Genomic DNA, 19,923 nt, shown 5'->3' on the forward strand with positions numbered 1-19,923 from the left:
TAATATCTTCCCTCCATTACATTCTACCTTGTCCCAACTTTCCTAGCATTACTAAAATTAAAATTACAATAATTTCTTACCATCTTTTTCAATTACCGATGTTATAGTCTGGTAATTACTATTTTAACTCGTATACTGTATTCCATTCCAGTTTCTCGATATACTGTCTAAGCTCACCTATGCAAATTATATGGGAAGAACCTCCGCAGGATAAGCAGAATTCTTACAGGGAAGTCCAAAAATTACCACATTTGCATTTTTTTTTTAACAACCACCATAATTCTAATTTCCACACTATCAAAAATGTAATTAAAAAAAAAAAATGAACTGCAGCTTACCTTGTCTTTTGTGATACTGTAGATATTTAAATGTGTAGTGCTTGAAAATTTTAGTAACCTAATCTCCAGTTCTGATACAGCGAAGTTATGCACAAAATTTTCCGAAACAGATTTTGGCTGGATAACCCAAATACTGTACTATATTCAGTTGAGTGGACTTCGGATAACCAAGCTCATACAGTACACCAGTCAATTTCTGCAAGACCTACAGTTTAAGTTACACGAAACTCACTTTAAAACTGTTAGCTTTAAGACTTGCCTTAAATCCTATTCCATGTTACTGGCTTCGCAAGAATGTACCAATAATTCCCCAAAGCCTGCAATAACTCCCTGTATCCTTAATTAAAAAATACTAACCTTGGGAAAGCTGGGCATTTGCGTTTGAATCATTTGCAGTGTTGCTATTCATGGGACCCATACTCCCTAGCTGCTGTTGCTGTTGCAAACCTAGTAGTGAATTTGGCAATGGTGATTGATTGAACACACTGTTATTGACAATACCAGCATTGGTGCGATTCAACCCATCAATTGATCGGTGACCCATTTGACTGGCTGAAGTGCTGTTACCACCTCCAAGACTCAGGGAGCTCTGTAAAGGGTTTAGTTTTCAATTTTAATCAAGCTAGAACTAATGTCATGTAATTAGATCTATACAACTATTACTATAATCTCGGTCATACATTTACACAATGAATGTGGAAATCAATTTGGACAAAAGAAAATTAGCAAATTTCCATTGCAACAATAATGCAAAAGATCATTCTTCCTTGGCTTAAATTGGAAAATCTTTTCCTTACAATATAATAAAATCCATCTACAAGAATTTGGTAGCAAACAGCTTATATCTGCACCTCAAAACACATTCAATAAAATATTTAACTAAATTTGGTCAGTCAGCCAGCCAGCCAAATGTACAGCATAACCACTTTGGCAAACATTTAAGTTTATATCAAATACCAGAAACACACCATGTTTTAATAATGAAAAGTAAACAATTTTGAAGAACATCTATCCACCCTGATCCTATCCACAAGTCCTTTTTGCTGAAAATGCCAGTCAAAAACCCAGCATGATGTAGTCGACCACCACATACTGGACGAGCCCCTGCAACTATCTTGCCAATACTGTTCCATGCAAATGGGTTATATCTGACAAGTTTGGTTTGGCGTACCTAGGACCAAAGCAAAAAACCTGGCACCCATCAGAAGTACAGAGATCAAGGCAAAAATTCACCACCACACCAGGAATGATTCAAGAAAGTTTAGCACTTTACAGACAACCGGAGGAGTAACAAGACCGAAGCCTCAAAATCGGCAAACAAATTAGCAAGCGATTCACATGGAACATTAATTTATTTATATACAAGGTACAGTACATTGGGTTTATGAGAGCACATAGCATTGATTTTAAATTCTTGTAAAGCCACTAGCACGCATAGATTAAATTCCTGTCCGAAACACTAACAATTTTAAGTGACAATTTCTAGCAAAATTGACAATGTTTAACAGGTACATCGTAAGAAAGTTTGACAAAGATTAGTAGGTACATTAAAGGTAAAATTTGAGGGTTATCTACAGGTGCATTGTAGAACAATTTGAGCATTAATATTAGTGCAAAACTTTTGTACCGAATGCCATCAAGCGGCCTCGATTCCACGCACAGCAATCTTCCTTTTTCAGTTCTGGAGCTGATGAACAGTCCCACCAACTAACCAGGGAGCCACTGGGAGTTCATCAAGATTAAAATTTCCTAGATTCTAATCCCAATTTGAAACCTTTGATAGATTTAATTAAACCCATGAGCATCACTCAAGAAATAGACACCTTGGATTACAAATGCCCCTCTTTACGAACTTTGAGTTACAAGTCCGATTTTTTTTTTTTTTCAAATTCGAATCGGGTTACGAACTTTGCCTCGGGAAACGAAGTTTGTCGATATGTGTATGGCCGACCTAGCGTATGGTGGAACAGCGATCACGCCTCAGTTTAACAGCAACTCCTGACAATCACACCTGAATTCTTTGTAAAGAATTTGTGTTTTTGGACTTTGGGATATGTGAACATAAAAAATTATACATCTTGCCATGGGTCCCAAGAATGCCAGTGGTAAGATTCAAGCCAAGAAAACACATGAGAATGTCCATAGAAGAAAAAACAAGAGATCATTCAAACATGAAAATGGTACACGGGTTGTTGAACTAGACAATACAACAAATCCATGTCAACAATATAGACATTGTTAAGAAAAAGGACATTATGAGAGAGAGTGGCAAAAGGTAAATCAACAATCATGAAACAAAGAACACAAACACTATGTTGAAAAGTGTATTAATTCACGCAGAGCAAGCTGTCCAGGGGCAAGGCAATGCACGGAAAATTGAGGCAACACACACAACTGCTCGTCACCCAGAGACGATCCAACACCAACGAAGCTGAAGACTGCACAAAGTCCCTGAAGACAGGGGATAGAAACCTACCAACAGTCCCTTTTGCATTGGAAGTAGTGCCATTTATATTTTGTAAGTGTTCCCTACTATATAAATTGCCATAATTTTAATGTAATATAAAGCAGCAATGATATTGCAATATATGAGGGTACAAGTATATTTTAACACTTACTACAAGGTCAGCAATGGTTATGTCTGTTATTTTGTTTGCATTTGCATCAAGACCAAATGCATTATTGTCTTGACACCCCATAAGAATGGCATCTTCCATTGTTGGACTTCCAGGCTCACTGCAAGAAATTATACAAGCTTTTAATAAAGATATATTGTTGAGCACTCTCTTAATAGATACAGTACCCTCATGACTACACTTTCACATATCATGCAAGGAAAAGGAATCTTCTACTCGAGCCTCAAAGAAGAAATACCAAGCAAAGCAAAAGGTCCTAATTTTATGGAATGGCCTTCTTAACAGAACAATGAAGTGGAACTAGAAATTTCCAGCCCCTTTATAAAAATTTCTCTAGACCAAATCCACTTGCCAGAACACCATTCTGAAATTTGGATGTTCAAGAACCTAAATACCGCAGGAGATGATATCAGATCACACAAGGTCACTTCCAACAATCTTTCTCCTTTTTTGCTGTTCCTGCTCTTTCATAGTAAATATTAAAATACTAATATTTACTAATATATACTAATACTGTAGTAATATATATTAAAAATTACTTTTATATTATAAATATGCTTATTCAGTAAATATGATAGTTAGACATCTCATGGCATTCAAATCTAGAGAAAACAGATACGTACAGATTTTTGCCTTATTTTCTTTAATATAGTGGTCAGAGCAGTCAAGTCACAAGCAAAGGTTTTGGTTTCAATGCCTGCTGCAAGACGAACTTTTGGACACAGTTTCCATTCATCTAATACCACTGTTCACATAGCAGCAAATAGTTACCAAGGTGGTGGTCAACTGTTCTGAACTGCATTCAGGGGAAGGTGTGTAGCTGGTAGGGAATGGGGAGGGGGGGAGCTCCCAAAAGTCTAAGTATAGTACAGGTTTCTTATCCCTGACCATAGGGAGGGAGGAAATTATCTAGGGAAGTACCAAGTCACTACGACTATACAGCACTTGGAAGGGATCAGGATAAGTATTTGGGATGGGGAAAAAGGAATGGCACCCAACCACCTGGATAGTCAGGGATTGAATGCTGACCTGCATGAAGTGAAACCGGCACTCTTCCGTCCAGCCCAAGTGGTTGGAACCCCTAACAATGGGAATGAAGGGTTTCTCTAATGGAGCTATAAATTTAGAAAATTCATGACATACAGTACGAGCTTATGAAAGGTGGGCAGCTGCCACTACCTCCAACATTTACTGTGCAGTTAACAGCAAAATTGTGTCCTTCAGTCATACAAAATTTATGCTCACCTTAAAAGTAAAAAGTAGGATTTTTTCTTAACTAGTGTATCCGATATTTACATTTATACGGTGCTTGTGTGGAGAAATATTCAACACCCTCCTGCCTTACCTGGCCATATTAGTTGCCAGTATTTCATTTGACGATCAGGACAATTTGGTAAAGTTTTTCACTCATTATATTTGTATACAGTAAAGTGTAGATGGAGGAGGGGAAAATGGTATTTTCTAAGAATCTAAAACATTCCTACTTTTCCCCCCCCACATCCTAAAATTGATTTGTAGGCGCTTTGGTTTACACAGTATTTACAGGAGCATAACCGACATGCAAATTAAGGGTTGCCTGTCAACCTTAAAGAATGACAAAAGACAATAGATCTTTTATGGAAATACCTAGTAGTGGAGGCTCTCATTCGACGTGCAATATTTGCTGGTGTTGGTGAATAACTAAATGAATGGCGGGAGCCACTAGACCCACTTGATTGTGGGCTATCATCCAAGTAGCTGAACACACTATTCTGCCCACACACCTACAAAATAAAATATAAAATATTTAAGAAATTTTCACAACACTATAGTAAATGCCTCAACATTATTATGCATAATAACCCAAGTCTAAAACACACATTATCCCCAACATTTATAACTAATGTTTTCAGTGCAAAATTGTAATGACAGGTCATGCAGTCTACAATTTCTCGGGTGATCAGGCAGGCAGGCAGGAGTTAATAGTAGTAATTAGATAATATACAACCAACTATTTTCTTATCAGAGCAAAGTAATTTTCTAAAAGTTAAAAAATAGTTTAAGATCAAAAGCCTTGCATGGAATGTTAACTGCCAAAACTGGTTAAGTTTTAAAATCTTCCTAGAAAAGGCAAATGGGAAGGGAGGGGGGGGGGGAGAAGTGAGGGGAACCTATGACAAGCCGCCGGCTTCCTGTCCTCGTCGAGGCGCCTAGGGTAATGGCCCTCGGGTAAACAATTTTACACATACTACAATACTGATAAAGCCTAGAGATGTAATCAAGTATCATTATGTTACCTGAACCTTTGGACAGCAGCTATGGAGACCTGCCTATGCACAAGGAAAAAAATGAAAATTATTAATTGGTAAACAAAACAATAAAAACCACTAAAATAAGTAAATATCATTTCACTGGGTGGAGGTGCTCTCAAAGGCAGCATCTGGCCCTTATCAATACCCAGTGCTGAACTTTGCTGATGCTTATTATATCTGATGTATCACCAATTTTGACTATTTACATCCAGAAAAATTATATCCATAGTACAGTATTTGGCATCAGACAAGCAAAACCCATACAATAATGGTTTAGTCACATGACAATCGCATTACCCCCCCCAAAGTATTGTCAATAGACAAGTCCTGCCAAAGGACTAACACAAGGCTAAGGAAATGCTGTGTTTGTGAAAAAAAAAAAAAAAAACTGGTCCTAACCTTTTCCCTGTAGGAATCAACTGTACTAATCAATATGCATTTTCTACAAACACTAAACTACATTTTGTAAATGAATTCTGCACACTAACCTGGGAGGTTGTACTAGGTGTAAGTGGGACATGAGGCGACATTGAACTATCAGAGCTGTAGCTGTAGCTCTGAGCTAGTAGACGACTTAAGGGAATGCTGGGGTCAGCATTAGATACTCCACCCTGTCAGTCATTAATTTGAATTAGAAAAATTTTCCATTATTTTGCTTTACAGTAACTGGTGCAAAGATCCTATTACAGAAACCTACTAAAAATATTCCCAACCATCATCAACCAGCATCAATCAAATATGCAGAAAAATGAGCAATGCATTTTCCACTCATAGGGTAATAAACCTGTATAACTACATACCCACCAAGGCATATATGCCAAGGCAATAGTTTAAAGCTCTACTGGAAAATCTCAAATAATGGGAGACTTGACAGGAACAGGAAGCCAGCAGCTTGTCAAGGCCACTAGAGATTGTGCCATTAGCTAAATTTAATGAGAAATGTGCGAATCTTAAGCTGAAATACTAGTAAGAAGGCAGGAGTGAAATCAAGTGCCGAAGATTTCAAAATTTAGCATTTTTGTAATGAAATGTCCCTTTCTAGTGAGCCACTCTGTAGCTTTCTGTTGCCACAACCTGGAAGCAAATGCCTTGGGGAACACCAAAATATAACCGCTTCATAACTAGAGACCAGGAGACCACAATCGCCTCCCCCTCCTACCCACCAAAGCCATAAATGCCAAAACTTTAAATTTTAAAAGCCAGCTGGAAAAAAAAAATCAAGGTAAATGGGTGACATTAAAAGACTGGCTTCCTGCCCTTATTGTGGCCACTAGTGTTAGTGGCCCTTGGGTAAATTCAGGTTAATTAATTAGTCTAAACATGTTTTAGGGTACAAAATAAAAATACTGTACATACATAAATACACAGGAATAAAAAAGATTTAATTCTCACCATTGCTGGAATAATTTTCTTGGGACCAACTGGGCCAAGATCACCACTGTTTCCTTCTGTGCCATTCATCAGTTCCGTCAACATTGCATCTGTTGGAAAAACAATCCATGTATAAAAATATCAAGTATTGGTGGTCAAGCGGTAGAGTATATGACAAGCAATGCCGTGGATATAGGTTCACACCCACCTCATTGCCCTAGTGGATTTTGTCATTTTATCCAACCACTTGGGGTGGACGGTAGAGCTACTGTCTTGCTTCATTCAGGTGGGCGTTCAATCCCCGACCGTTCAAGTGGTTGGGCACCATTCCTTCCCCCCCTGCCCCATCCCAAATCTTTATCCTGACCCCTTCTAGGTGCTATATAACCGTAATGGCTTGGCACTTTCCCTTGATAGTTTGGTTTTTGGATAAAAGAGACCTGATAAAATATCCAAATTCTGCAAATTTCAAATTTTACCTGAAAGCCAGTCTAGCAGCTTCAATGAGGACGAAGCCAGCAGCCTCTCAAAGACTCCTCCATTAGTCCTGATTTTATTAAGCTAGATTTTGAACTCCAGTAGTGTTTTGGCATTTATGTTCTCTTCCCTACCTCCTTGCATTTCAGAGGTTGACATTTGAGAGTACAATATTGGGATGTTTAAGCTACTCTAGTGTTCACAATAGAAAAAGGATTCATTCAGCGTTTGCTACCTATTTATCGATTATAACTTGGTTGGTCTTAATTTTTAAGTTAAATCCGTCAGACATTCGAAACAGGTCATGTGTGTTACTTCACTTTAAGACCGCTTCCTGGGATTCCCTCCGACATAACCATGTCATTTCTTTTTCCATTTTAAGTGCTGCAAGTTGAAGTCGCAAAGTAGGATAATGTTTAGGGGCCAGGTTTATGAGGTTTTTCAAGCAGTACAGTACTATTTTTGCAAGTTGGTCTTTAACCTCTGGGCTGCACAACTGTTAATAGCCATCATCCCCATGGCGCACAAGAAAAAAAAATTCTTAAATTTTATTTGTTTATTAGCCTCCAGGAAACAAAAATCCAAATAAAAAGTCTATCCCTTCTGGTTTAGCTGAAGTGGCGTTGCGTAATATCTATACAAACATTCTTTTTGTCCAGAATATATTAATTTTAATATCAATATATATTGAGCAATGTTTATATTAGGCTTTAGAACAATACCAAAAATTCTCAATGCTTACTTATGTCACTAGATCTAAGGCCAGATGAGTAGTTTGGTCGATCAATCACATCTGTAGGAAGAAAGGGCGTGGCAAGGTCATCAAATCCACACTTCTCAGGAAATTCATGTGATGCACTTAAGCATAAAGACAACATGCTAGTAATGGAAGCACAAAGGTTTACAACATAGCTTCTTTCTCAGACAACCTAAGGAATCTTATTATAAACAACAATCTCAACAAAAACCACATCATTCTGGGAGGAGACTTTAATATTAACCTGGGTCAACAAAACTGCTCTCAAGTTGACTATTTCCTTAACAGCATGAACTCCTGTATGCTAATCCCCACTATCACCAAACCTACCCTAGTCACTCAAACATCAGCCACTACCTTGGACCACATATGGACAAACATAACAGCTCCCCTTGTATCTGGTATAATCTACGACAGAACAACTGACCACTATCCTACCTTTCTCATAGCGAACATGGACATAACACCACCAAAAAGCAAGAAACTTTCATTTAGGCTACACAGTGAATCAGCTTTAGACAATCTTACAGAGGCACTTCACAATATTAACTGGGATTCTGAATTCAATAATACCCATGATATAAATTCATTAGCTAACCTCTTCCTCTCCAAAACTAAGCCTCTACAACCTTCATTGTCCCCTTCTTACAAAGCAAGTAACTGACAAAAGATTAAACAATCCATGGCTCACAAGTGGCATTCTCAACTCAATCAACAAGAAACATGAATATGAAAAGAAAGTTAGGATTGGCCTAGTTTCAAAGGAAGTAGCTAAAAGGTACTCATCAATGCTTACCAGTATCATAAGGCAAAACTTGCATATGTGAATAGATTCAATGAAGCAAAAGGCAACATGAAAAACACTTGGAAAACTATCTCTAGTATCCTAGGAACTAAACAACACTCACATAACCAAATAAAACTCTACAAGGATGGGGATATACCGTCAACTGATTTAGAAATGGCAAATGAATTTAATAGTTTCTTTTCATCGGTTGGTGCTAATCTTGCCAGTAAAATCCCACAGACTCAGACACATATTAACACATCTCTCAGGCAGCTATCCAAACTCTTCTCCTTTCACCAATCAGCCCGGCAGATGTTGTGTCCATCATACACTCTCTAAAACCAAGGCAGGGAACACCAGTGAAATTCCGTCCATTGTGTACAAGAGAGCCTCCCATGCCCTTGCCCCACCCATAGCACTACTGTTCAACAAATCTATAGAGTGTCACACCTTCCCTGATATCCTCAAAAAAGCAAGAGTAACGCCAGTCTATAAAGGAGGCAATCCGGCGGACAAACAATTATAGACCAATATCAAATCTACCCATTCTATCAAAAATATTTGAAAAAATTATTTACAAACAGCTCTATTCCTACCTCGTAAAATTCGACATACTCAGCCCCTGCCAGTTTGGCTTCCGGTCCCAAAAAGAGTACCAATGATGCAATCATTAGTCTCCTTGACATTATCTACTCAGCCCTTGACAAAAATGAGTTTCCGATTGGACTCTTCATTGACCTAAGAAAAGCCTTTGATACTGTTAATCACAACTACCTCTTACTTAAACTCCAGCATTATGGAATCCGAGGCCTTGCCCTTGACTACATCCGATCCTATCTTAGTGACAGACACCAATATGTAACCATCAATGATACAACTTCTTCCACTCTACCAATTACCGTTGGAGTGCCACAGGGCAGCATCTTAGGACCTCTTCTATTTCTTATATATATAAACGATCTGCCTAATGTCTCTAATATTCTCAAACCTATATTGTTTGCTGACGATACTACCCTTATCTACTCAAACCTCAACCCACATACACTAAATAATGTTGTGAATAATGAATTAAAAAAAGTCCACTTATGGATGTCAACGAACAAACTAACATTAAACATCGAAAAGACTTACTACATCTTATTTGGAAGCAAATCATCAAATGCAATTCAGCTACAGATAGACAACATTAACATCAGTAATAAAAATGATGGCAAGTTTCTTGGCCTATTCCTAGACAAGAGACTCAACTTCAGCACCCACATTCAACACATAACTAAGAAAGTCTCTAAGACAGTTGGTATACTCTCCAAAATCAGATATTATGTTCCTAACTCTGCTCTCCTCTCACTATATTATGCACTAATCTACCCCTATCTTAATTATGGTATCTGTGCATGGGGGTCTACCACTGCAAACCACCTTAAGCCCATCATCACACAGCAAAAATCTGCTATCAGAATAATAACTAACTCTGCTTTCAGACAACACTCAGCTCCCTTGTTTAAATCTCTAAACTTGCTAAATATTAACTCCCTCCACACATTCTCTTGTGTCAACTACATTTACAAAACCGTTCTTAAATGCAAACCATGCTCTGAAACTCTCCCTGGACAGATGTAATAGGACCCATTATCACCACACCAGAAATAAATATCTCTTTGATATCCCCAGGGTCAAACTTAATCTGTGTAAACACTATGCAAATTAAGGGACCTAGTCTATGGAACTCACTCCCTAGTGAATTGAAAAACTGTAAAACTTTTGCCTTATTTAAAAGCAAAACCAAAAAGTACCTAACTTCATCTATTTAGTTTCCTACACTGAGCTTTAAATTTGCTCTGTACCTAGTGGTACCCAATCTCATAATTTTTATGTAATATCAAACAACCTTATCATTGTGTTCATTGCTGTCTTCTTTTATGTGCTAGCCATATGCTGTATTGTGACTACCAATTTTTGTCAACTACCATTCAAGCTGTCATTGCAATCAATCTTATATTGTTTCTGCTGTATTGTGCCTACCAATTTGTTGTCAACTACCATTTTAAGCTGTCATTGCAATCAATCATAGCTACCTATGCGCTTTAATATACTGTACCTATAATTTTCTCTCATCTTTTTTTTTTCATTCCATGTAATCTGTTATTTTTTTGTCTATAAATTTTGCAAGTATTTACCTCCTTAAAATTTTCTTAGATTAAGGACCTGCCCGAAACGCTGCGCGTGCTAGTGGCTTTACAAGACTAATTACCATAATTGTATCCTCACATTCCTTATGTACATTCTTGTATATGCATAAATTAAATAAATAAATAAATAAATTTGATTAGTTTCAAGTTACAGTATATGTAAAAAACTTACTACACCACTTTATACCTGAACCTGCTGAGTAGCAAAGACCAGTAATTAAAATTAAATGCCTGGTACAAATTAACAACTTATTCAGACCAAACTACAACTTACCTTGACACTAAGACAATCGGCAGAGTGGCAGATGCTGATCCCAATATAAGAAGCCTTAAATTTAAGGACTAAAAGGATAAGAAGAGCCAATAAGTAGGTTTGAAAGGAAATTTAACTAGCAAGTCTCCAAACTAGAAGCCACATGAAGCAGTGTTAAGCAGATGGCACTGTATAGTAATACCACCAGGACTAGTCCAGTGAACGGTAATCCCACCAGGAACTTTAACCTGAAAGTTATCCGCATAAACCACATACAAAATTGTCAAGTGGCTGGCATATTCTAAAATCCCGTTCTAAATTAAATGTGCTGCCCGGATTACACTTTATCATACACCTACGATATCTGCACCCGAGTGGATTTACAACTCTGAACTACCCGACAATACACAAACCAGCAATTTTAACCAACCCTAGACAGAAAGGGGGCCACCCTTACAGTACTTAAGGCTATAACCTTCTACCATGCAATTGGTTGATTAATAATTTTACTTTGTAAGTGTTAGGCAATGGGAGAGAAATGGTTAGGTGTTCTCAACTTCAAATTTGTAGAATTAGATGGCTCTGACTTGCAGCTTAGGCAGTAAAATGGTGACCAGTAAATTAATGAATTTGCTTTAAAAAAGTGAAAGCATAAAGTTTGATTTGCAGCAATTTGTCTAACAGGGAAGCAAGGGGTGAAATCCTTCCATAGTCAAATAAGCTCTACCCACCTCACTCAAGGCTGTTAAGAGAAATTTTTTAAAAGTATACTTTTATAAACGTTCAAGGATACCTTACCAACTTATCGTTCACCATCATACTACCCAAGGTGTACATTTCATTACTAGCCCTGAATACTTGCCAAAACTTATTACAGGCATCCCTTCAGGAAGCCATAAAAACTCCCCAGCCACTTATTTCTAGTCAAATAGAACTCACCAATAGAATTTTTGCGTGTGTGATCTGTAGTTATTCCACGAAGGTCTAAGTTGTTGTTTAGAAAAGCGTTTATTCGCATTATTGCTTCCAAGCTACCTTCATCCTGCTCGATGTCCAGAGACCCATAGAGGTCAGTCAGATCATTCTGAAGAGAAAATAAAATGAAGAAATACATGGTTTTCTGTACAAGTTCCTTCCAGTAATTAATGAAAACTCATACAGCATCAGAATACAGTACAGTATTAGAAATGAGCCAATACTTTGGCTCATTGTGCATTTAGGCACAAGATATAAAAAACCTAAAAACAAGCCCTCAGACTGGCACAGGCCACCAACCCCCAGGAAGTACGGGATGTAGCAAAAGCAAGAACCCCTACAATGGGTGCCACCTTTGCTGAAATGCTGAGGAAGTGCCCAGAAGCCATGTCCACAGTCAAGGAAGTTGCAATGAAAGCAGTAACTTCACATGAAGTAGCTAGATGCACAAGTCAGATAATGTAAAGGAAAAGAGCTGTAGTTATGGAAGGTATTAAGGAACAAGAAGGTTCCAAGCAGGAAGAATGGAGGGCTAAGAACAAAGCTGCAGTGTCAGATAAAGGAAATAGGAATGGAAGGGGGGGGGGGGGGGCTGAACAAGGCATAGAAAAGTTTTTCCCAATTGACCATTACAACAAAGAAATATCGATTGGTTAAGGTTGTATTCAGGAACAAGGCCATCAAAGAGGACATACTAGTAAAGAAGAGCAAACTGAAAAGTGTAAGGAATTAGAAATGTACACCTTCAGAGGGACATGACCAGCGATGAAATAAGGGCAGCAGATGCAAGGAAAAGGAGCAGGGAGTGGGAAGGGAGCAAGGGAATCTCAGCCTCCAACCCAGCAATCCCAGAGGGGAGTGGGGAACTGCAATCCAGCAATTCAGGAACCCCAGAGGGGAATGCAACACCCAAACCCACCACCCCGTAGGAGGAGCCACCCGCCCCCCAACCCACCACCCCGTAGGAGGAGCCACCCGCCCCCAACCCACCACCCTGTAGGAGCAGCCAACCCACCACCCCGTAGGAGCAGCCACCCGCCCCCTCCCAACCCAACACCCCGTAGGAGGAGCCACCCGCCCTCCCCCCACCCCGTAGGAGGAGCCACCCGCCCCCCCAACCCACCACCCCGTAGGAGCAGCCACCCGCCACCCCGTAGGAGGAGCCATTGCCACCCACCACCCCGTAGGAGGAGCCATCGCCACCCCCCCCCCAAACCCACCACCCCGTAGGAGGAGCCATCGCCACCCCCCCCAAACCCACCACCCCGTAGGAGGAGCCATCGCCACCCCCCCCCAAAACCCACCATCCCGTAGGAGGAGCCATCGCCCCCCCCCCCCCAAACCCACCACCCCGTAAGAAGAGCCATCACCCTCCCCAAACCCACCACCCCGTAAGAAGAGCCATCACCCCCCCCCCCCAAACCCACCACCCGGTAGGAGCCATCGCCCCCCCCCAAACCCACCACCCCGTAAGAGCCATTGCCCCCCCAAACCCACCACCCCATAAGAGCCATCGCCCCCCCCCAAACCCACCACCCCGTAAGAAGAGCCATCGCCCCCCCCCCAAACCCACCACCCCGTAAGAAGAGCCATCGCCCCCCCCAAACCCACCACCCCGTAAGAAGAGCCATCGCCCCCCCCCCAAACCCACCACCCCGTAAGAAGAGCCATCGCCCCCCCCCCCCCCGTAAGAAGAGCCACCCCCCCCCAACCCACCACCCCATAAGAAGAGCCACCCCCCCAACCCACCACCCCATAAGAAGAGCCACCCCCCCAACCCACCACCCCATAAGAAGAGCCACCCCCCCAACCCACCACCCCATAAGAAGAGCCACCCCCCCAACCCACCACCCTGTAGGAGCCCCCCCAACCCACCACCCTATAGGAGCCCCCCCCCCCTACCCCAAGCACACATCCTCCCTTACCCCTACACAATGCCCACCATACCACCTAAATCCTTGCTTCCCCCTTACCCAGAGTACCCAGTGCCTTCCCATTCCCTGGTTGTCTTCCTGCCCCAAGCAGGGCCAGGCAAGATCTATGCCCTCCACCCCAAGCCCGTTAACTAAACCACAGGAGGATGAGCCCTCGCCCCAAGCAATCCCTGCCCCTCCACCTCAGGACTTCTTCCTGTTCTAAACAGGCCTGGGCAAGATCTAAGCCCTTCATCCCCCACCCCACCTCCCCCCAAATCCCACAGGAGGATGAGCCTACCCAAGTAGCCTTGCCCATGGAATGGCTTCCTGCAGTAGTGGGGAAGGTGGGTGAAAATGGATATAGGAAAGTGAGCTTCAAGGTAATGTACTTTAACATCGATGGGATTACCAATAAAGCAAGTGAACTGGCAGAAAGGGCACAGGAAGAAAACCCAGATGTAATAAACAATTGTCAAGAGTCAAACGCTGTGTTTCCAAAGGACTATATAGTAAGGGAAGAGGTAAGGAAGAGGAGTGGCCCTGCTGATAAGGAAGGACTGGAGTTTTGAGAGATGGAAATTCCAGGCTGTGAAGAATTCAGACTACACAACAGGAACTATGACAACGGGTGGATCCAAGTAAAAATCATTTACAACCCTCCACTAAATGACAAGTCCCAGACAGGAGTTTGATAGGAACATCAGATCAGCTTCAGTTGCCTGCAGGAATAGATCTAGACTCATGGGAGATTTCAACCATGAAAGACGGAGACTGGGGACCCACATGGAGGTGCAGATACATGGGAGAGCTAAACTCTTGGAAGTGGCAAAAGGAAGTTTGAGCCAACATGTCAAGGGGCCCACAAGAATAAGAGGCAATGATGAACCAGCTATAGACTATCTCTTTATTCACTTTGAATGAGTCAAATAAGGGAAGTCAAATTTGAAGCCCCCATTGGAATGAGTAACCACAGTGTATTGAACATTAATGTATCTGGTAGAGGTAGGGATAACCTATCCAAGGATGGGATTTAAAGGGAAAAAATTACCAAAAAGGAAAACATGAAGAGATGAGTAACTTCCTAGTGGGAATACCATGGGAAACAAAACTGAGAAGAGACTGTACAAAATATGATGGACTGTCACCCAGGAGTGCCAGAAGCTGCAGACAGGTTTATCCCGGCCCAAAAGGAGTAAAACGAAAAGCAACAAGAAACCATGGTTCAATCAGGAATGCAAGGTAGCGAAGCATTCTAGTACAACATGGAGAAACTACAGGAATAACAGAACACCAAAGAGCCGGGAGAGATACCAGATGGCCAGAAATGAGTACCTCAGAGTGAGGAGAGAAGCAAACAGTATGAAATTGACATCGAGTAAAGCTAAGACCCAACCAAAACTGCTCCACAGCCATATCAGAAGAAAAACAGCAGTGAAGGAACAGGTGATGAAACAAAGGGGGAGAACAGAGAGAGAATGACAGTGTGAAGAACCAAGATTCCAGGTCTTTACAATAGAAGCCCCAGCACTAAATGGAAGCAAACCAAATAACCTTGGAGGAATTTGACCTCACCAGAGATGAGGTCAAAAGGAATCTGTTGAAGCTGAATGTGACAAAAGCTGTTGGGCCTGACAATCTCACCGTGGATACTGAAAGAAGGTGCAGAAGCACTAAGTGTGCCATACACTATGGTGTATAACAGGTCACTGGAAACAGGCGACCTACCGCAAAGCTGGAAGACAGCTAATGTAGTCCCAATACACAAAAAGGGTGACAGGTAAGAGGCACTGAACTACAGGCCGGTTTCCCTAACTTGTATACCACGCAAGGTGATGGAGAAGATCGTGAGGAAGAGTATCTAAGCAACAGGAAACGGCGAGTAACGGTGAGGAGGGAAGACATCAAAGTGGCGAGATGTCACCAGCGGAGTCCCACAGGGTTCTGTACTTGGACCCATCCTGTTTCTAATATACATATCTTCCAGAGGGTATAGACTCATTCCTCTCAATGTTTACTAATGCAAAAATTATAAGAATCAAGACATTATAAGCGTTTATCTTCAAGGTTGTACACCACAGTAAAGTGTTATACGGGGGTACAGCAGAGGTACAGTTTGACAACATAATACAGTATTAGCAATTAGGCAAAGAACCAGCCGATAAGACTCCTGGACCTGTATATGTTGACGACGCCCACCAGCCTTAACTAACCCCAATATTAACCGTCAATTCCTTAGCCAATTATGTGCCAATGCCATTCCCCTCCCAGGAAGGGAGAAATATATAATAAATTTGTAACTCCTACAGAGAGAGCGAGCAACCCACTAACCAGGCCGTTAGGCATGATGGCTCGTCAGGTCCTGCTTCCAGCAGCCGCAGACAACAAGGGCACTCTTCCTCAACTTCACTTTGCAATAAAATAGCACTAAGAACTACTGTATCTAAAAAAATTAACATGCGAGTAACAATACCAGGCAACAACTCCCCCGACATTCTCCAGGCCGACGCCGTCCCCCCTCCCGAGTGTGCACCTTTACAAATATTCTGTCATTTAAACAGAATAATGACACTTGCGGGGATTTTGCTTGCACTGCTAGTATATGTTATTGAATGGAAGATAAATGTAGCATACTACTTTTATTCATATTCTACCCCATGAGCCTCACAGATCATTTACAACTGTTTTAAAAGATGTGTTGCCCTCATCAGTGACGTCACACTCTCATTTGCATATTACAAGATGTCGACCAATCACAGATTATCTTGACCTCAGACTGTCATTAATAGCTTATTAACGTATACAGCTTCAATAAAGGAATATATGCAATACGAAGCTTCCGTGTAGGTCTTTCAAATTTCCTCCACAGACCTATACAGTTATAATAGTAAAAACATATGCATGAAAGTTGGCTACAAGTGTCTTCAACTGGCAGCAGTGATTCTTATAATAAATTGTATTAACTAGGTTCATTGTTCGGTGGTGCTATCAGTCAACGCTACGATCACCTAGGTGATCGTCTACGATCACAGACAAGAAAAGACTTCTTGTCTGTGATCAAACAAGAAAAGACTTTTCTCGAGCCCTTTACAAAATTAATAGTAAAAAAACATGGACCTGCTTCGGCTACAATACCCCATATATTTATTTATTTATTTATTTATTTATTTATTTATTTATATACAAGAAGGCATTACCATCCACGGTACCTCACCACTTCCGATACTATGCCTTGAACATACATGTTCAGCCCGTCCTTCTATAATGTTTCCCAACGGCAAGAAACGGTCGTGCTAAAGTGCCCTTATCCTAACCTACCAGAGGACTCCAAACAGAAAACGGAACAGTATGTCAATTTCGCCTACCGCTTCCATTTGACACACAGTCACGGGAGACATCTCCCGTCACGTAGGGTGCAGTCGCACCTCCACAGATCTCCAGTATCAGCTCTTGATACTGGTAATGGCTCAAAAGGGCCACCACTTACGGGCTATTCATGCCCGTGCCACCTTTTGGGTGGCTTAATCTTCATCAATCATCAATCAATCGCTTCCATTTTCTAGTACGATGATTTTTGGCCTTAAGTAGAGTATACGACAAAATGCGACGTTCTATTAGGAGAACGGGATACTATTGGGAGTATGGGGTGCATAATAAACTACCACTCACAGGATGAGTATGGGGTGCACAATAAATTACCACTCACAGGATGAGTATGGGGTGCACAATAAACTACCGCTCACAGGATGAGTATGGGGTGCACAATAAACTACCACTCACAGGATGAGTATGGGGTGCACAATAAACTACCACTCACAGGATGAGTATGGGGTGCACAATAAACTACCACTTACAGGATGAGTATGGGGAGCACAATAAACTACCACTCACAGGATGAGTATGAGGTGCACAATAAACTACCACTCACAGGATGAGTATGGGGTGCACAATAATCTACCACTTACAGGATGAGTATGGGGTGCACAATAAACTACCACTCACAGGATGAGTATGGGGTGCACAATAAATTACCACTCACAGGATGAGTATGGGATGCACAATAAACTACCGCTCACAGGATGAGTATGAGGTGCACAATAAACTACCACTCACAGGATGAGTATGGGGTGCACAATAAACTACCACTCACAGGATGAGTATGGGGTGCACAATAAACTACCACTCACAGGATGAGTATGGGGTGCACAATAAATTACCACTTACAGGATGAGTATGAGGTGCACAATAAACTACCACTCACAGGATGAGTATGGGGTGCACAATAATCTACCACTTACAGGATGAGTATGGGGTGCACAATAAACTACCACTTATAAACTACCACTCACAGGATGAGTATGGGGTGCACAATAAAAGTGGTTTGGGCCCGCTTCCTATCACCTAATGCACCTGTTCACCTAGCAGTAAATAGATACCTGGGAGTTACCTTGTTGTGATATATGGGGCCCTGACGATGTTCTGATACGGTAGACTGACAGCTAAGTGGACAACGCTCGGGGTTCGTAGTACTAAGGGTCCGGGTTCAATCCCGGTGGAGGCGGAAACAAATGAGCAGGGTTTCATTCACCCTAATGATCCTGTTCACCTAGCAGTAAATCCTAAACTACTTGGGAGTTAGACAGCTGCTACGGGCTGCTTCCTGGGCTTTATATATATATATATATATATATATATATATATATATATATATATATATATATATATATATATATATATATATATATATATATGCGAACAAGCCTGAATGGTCCCCAGGACATATGCAACTGAAAACTCACACCCCAGAAGTGACTCGAACCCATACTCCCAGAAGCAACGCATCTGGTATGTACAAGACGCCTTAATCCACTTGACCATCACGACCGGACATAATGAGGTGATAGCCGAGGCTATTTGAACCACCCCACCGCCGGCACTCGGATAGTTATCTTGGGCATAGCATTTTACCAAATCACCTCATTCTTTGGGGCAACACGTGAGGAACACAAATGCGAACAAGCCTGAATGGTCCCCAGGACATATGCAACTGAAAACTCACACCCCAGAAGTGACTCGAACCCATACTCCCAGAAGCAACGCATCTGGTATGTACAAGACGCCTTAATCCACTTGACCATCACGACCGGACATAATGAGGTGATAGCCGAGGCTATTTGAACCACCCCACCGCCGGCACTCGGATAGTTATCTTGGGCATAGCATTTTACCAAATCACCTCATTCTTTGGGGCAACACGTGAGGAACACAAATGCGAACAAGCCTGAATGGTCCCCAGGACATATGCAACTGAAAACTCACACCCCAGAAGTGACTCGAACCCATACTCCCAGAAGCAACGCATCTGGTATGTACAAGACGCCTTAATCCACTTGACCATCACGACCGGACATAATGAGGTGATAGCCGAGGCTATTTGAACCACCCCACCGCCGGCACTCGGATAGTTATCTTGGGCATAGCATTTTACCAAATCACCTCATTCTTTGGGGCAACACGTGAGGAACACAAATGCGAACAAGCCTGAATGGTCCCCAGGACATATGCAACTGAAAACTCACACCCCAGAAGTGACTCGAACCCATACTCCCAGAAGCAACGCATCTGGTATGTACAAGACGCCTTAATCCACTTGACCATCACGACCGGACATAATGAGGTGATAGCCGAGGCTATTTGAACCACCCCACCGCCGGCACTCGGATAGTGCCGCATTTGTGTTCCTCACGTGTTGCCCCAAAGAATGAGGTGATTTGGTAAAATGCTATGCCCAAGATAACTATCCGAGTGCCGGCGGTGGGGTGGTTCAAATAGCCTCGGCTATCACCTCATTATGTCCGGTCGTGATGGTCAAGTGGATTAAGGCGTCTTGTACATACCAGATGCGTTGCTTCTGGGAGTATGGGTTCGAGTCACTT

The 19,923-nt window shown here is 41.6% G+C and overlaps 1 protein-coding gene across 6 annotated transcripts in view; it reads right to left on the reverse strand.

Annotated features, from left to right (window-relative positions):
• Nucleotides 1–16,460, reverse strand: part of LOC123745491 (cytoplasmic polyadenylation element-binding protein 1) — a 29,019-nt gene extending 12,559 nt beyond the window's left edge. The window contains exons 1-9 of one of the 6 annotated variants that reach the window (XM_069312030.1): nucleotides 16,319–16,460; nucleotides 12,039–12,183; nucleotides 7,856–7,906; nucleotides 6,658–6,746; nucleotides 5,754–5,876; nucleotides 5,251–5,283; nucleotides 4,601–4,737; nucleotides 2,957–3,074; nucleotides 696–927 (exon numbers count right to left, since the gene is read on the reverse strand). In XM_069312030.1, coding sequence (XP_069168131.1) covers nucleotides 696–927; nucleotides 2,957–3,074; nucleotides 4,601–4,737; nucleotides 5,251–5,283; nucleotides 5,754–5,876; nucleotides 6,658–6,746; nucleotides 7,856–7,906; nucleotides 12,039–12,183; nucleotides 16,319–16,333 — 943 coding nt within the window. In that variant the 5' untranslated portion in view covers nucleotides 16,334–16,460. The remainder of the gene's footprint in view (nucleotides 1–695; nucleotides 928–2,956; nucleotides 3,075–4,600; nucleotides 4,738–5,250; nucleotides 5,284–5,753; nucleotides 5,877–6,657; nucleotides 6,747–7,855; nucleotides 7,907–12,038; nucleotides 12,184–16,318) is intronic. The other 5 variants (XM_069312032.1, XM_069312031.1, XM_069312035.1 and 2 more) reach the window with 5 other exon arrangements.
• Nucleotides 16,461–19,923: the final 3,463 nt, after the last annotated feature.

This window comes from Procambarus clarkii, chromosome 71 (genome assembly GCF_040958095.1).
Source record: "Procambarus clarkii isolate CNS0578487 chromosome 71, FALCON_Pclarkii_2.0, whole genome shotgun sequence".
Classification (NCBI taxonomy): domain Eukaryota; kingdom Metazoa; phylum Arthropoda; class Malacostraca; order Decapoda; family Cambaridae; genus Procambarus; species Procambarus clarkii.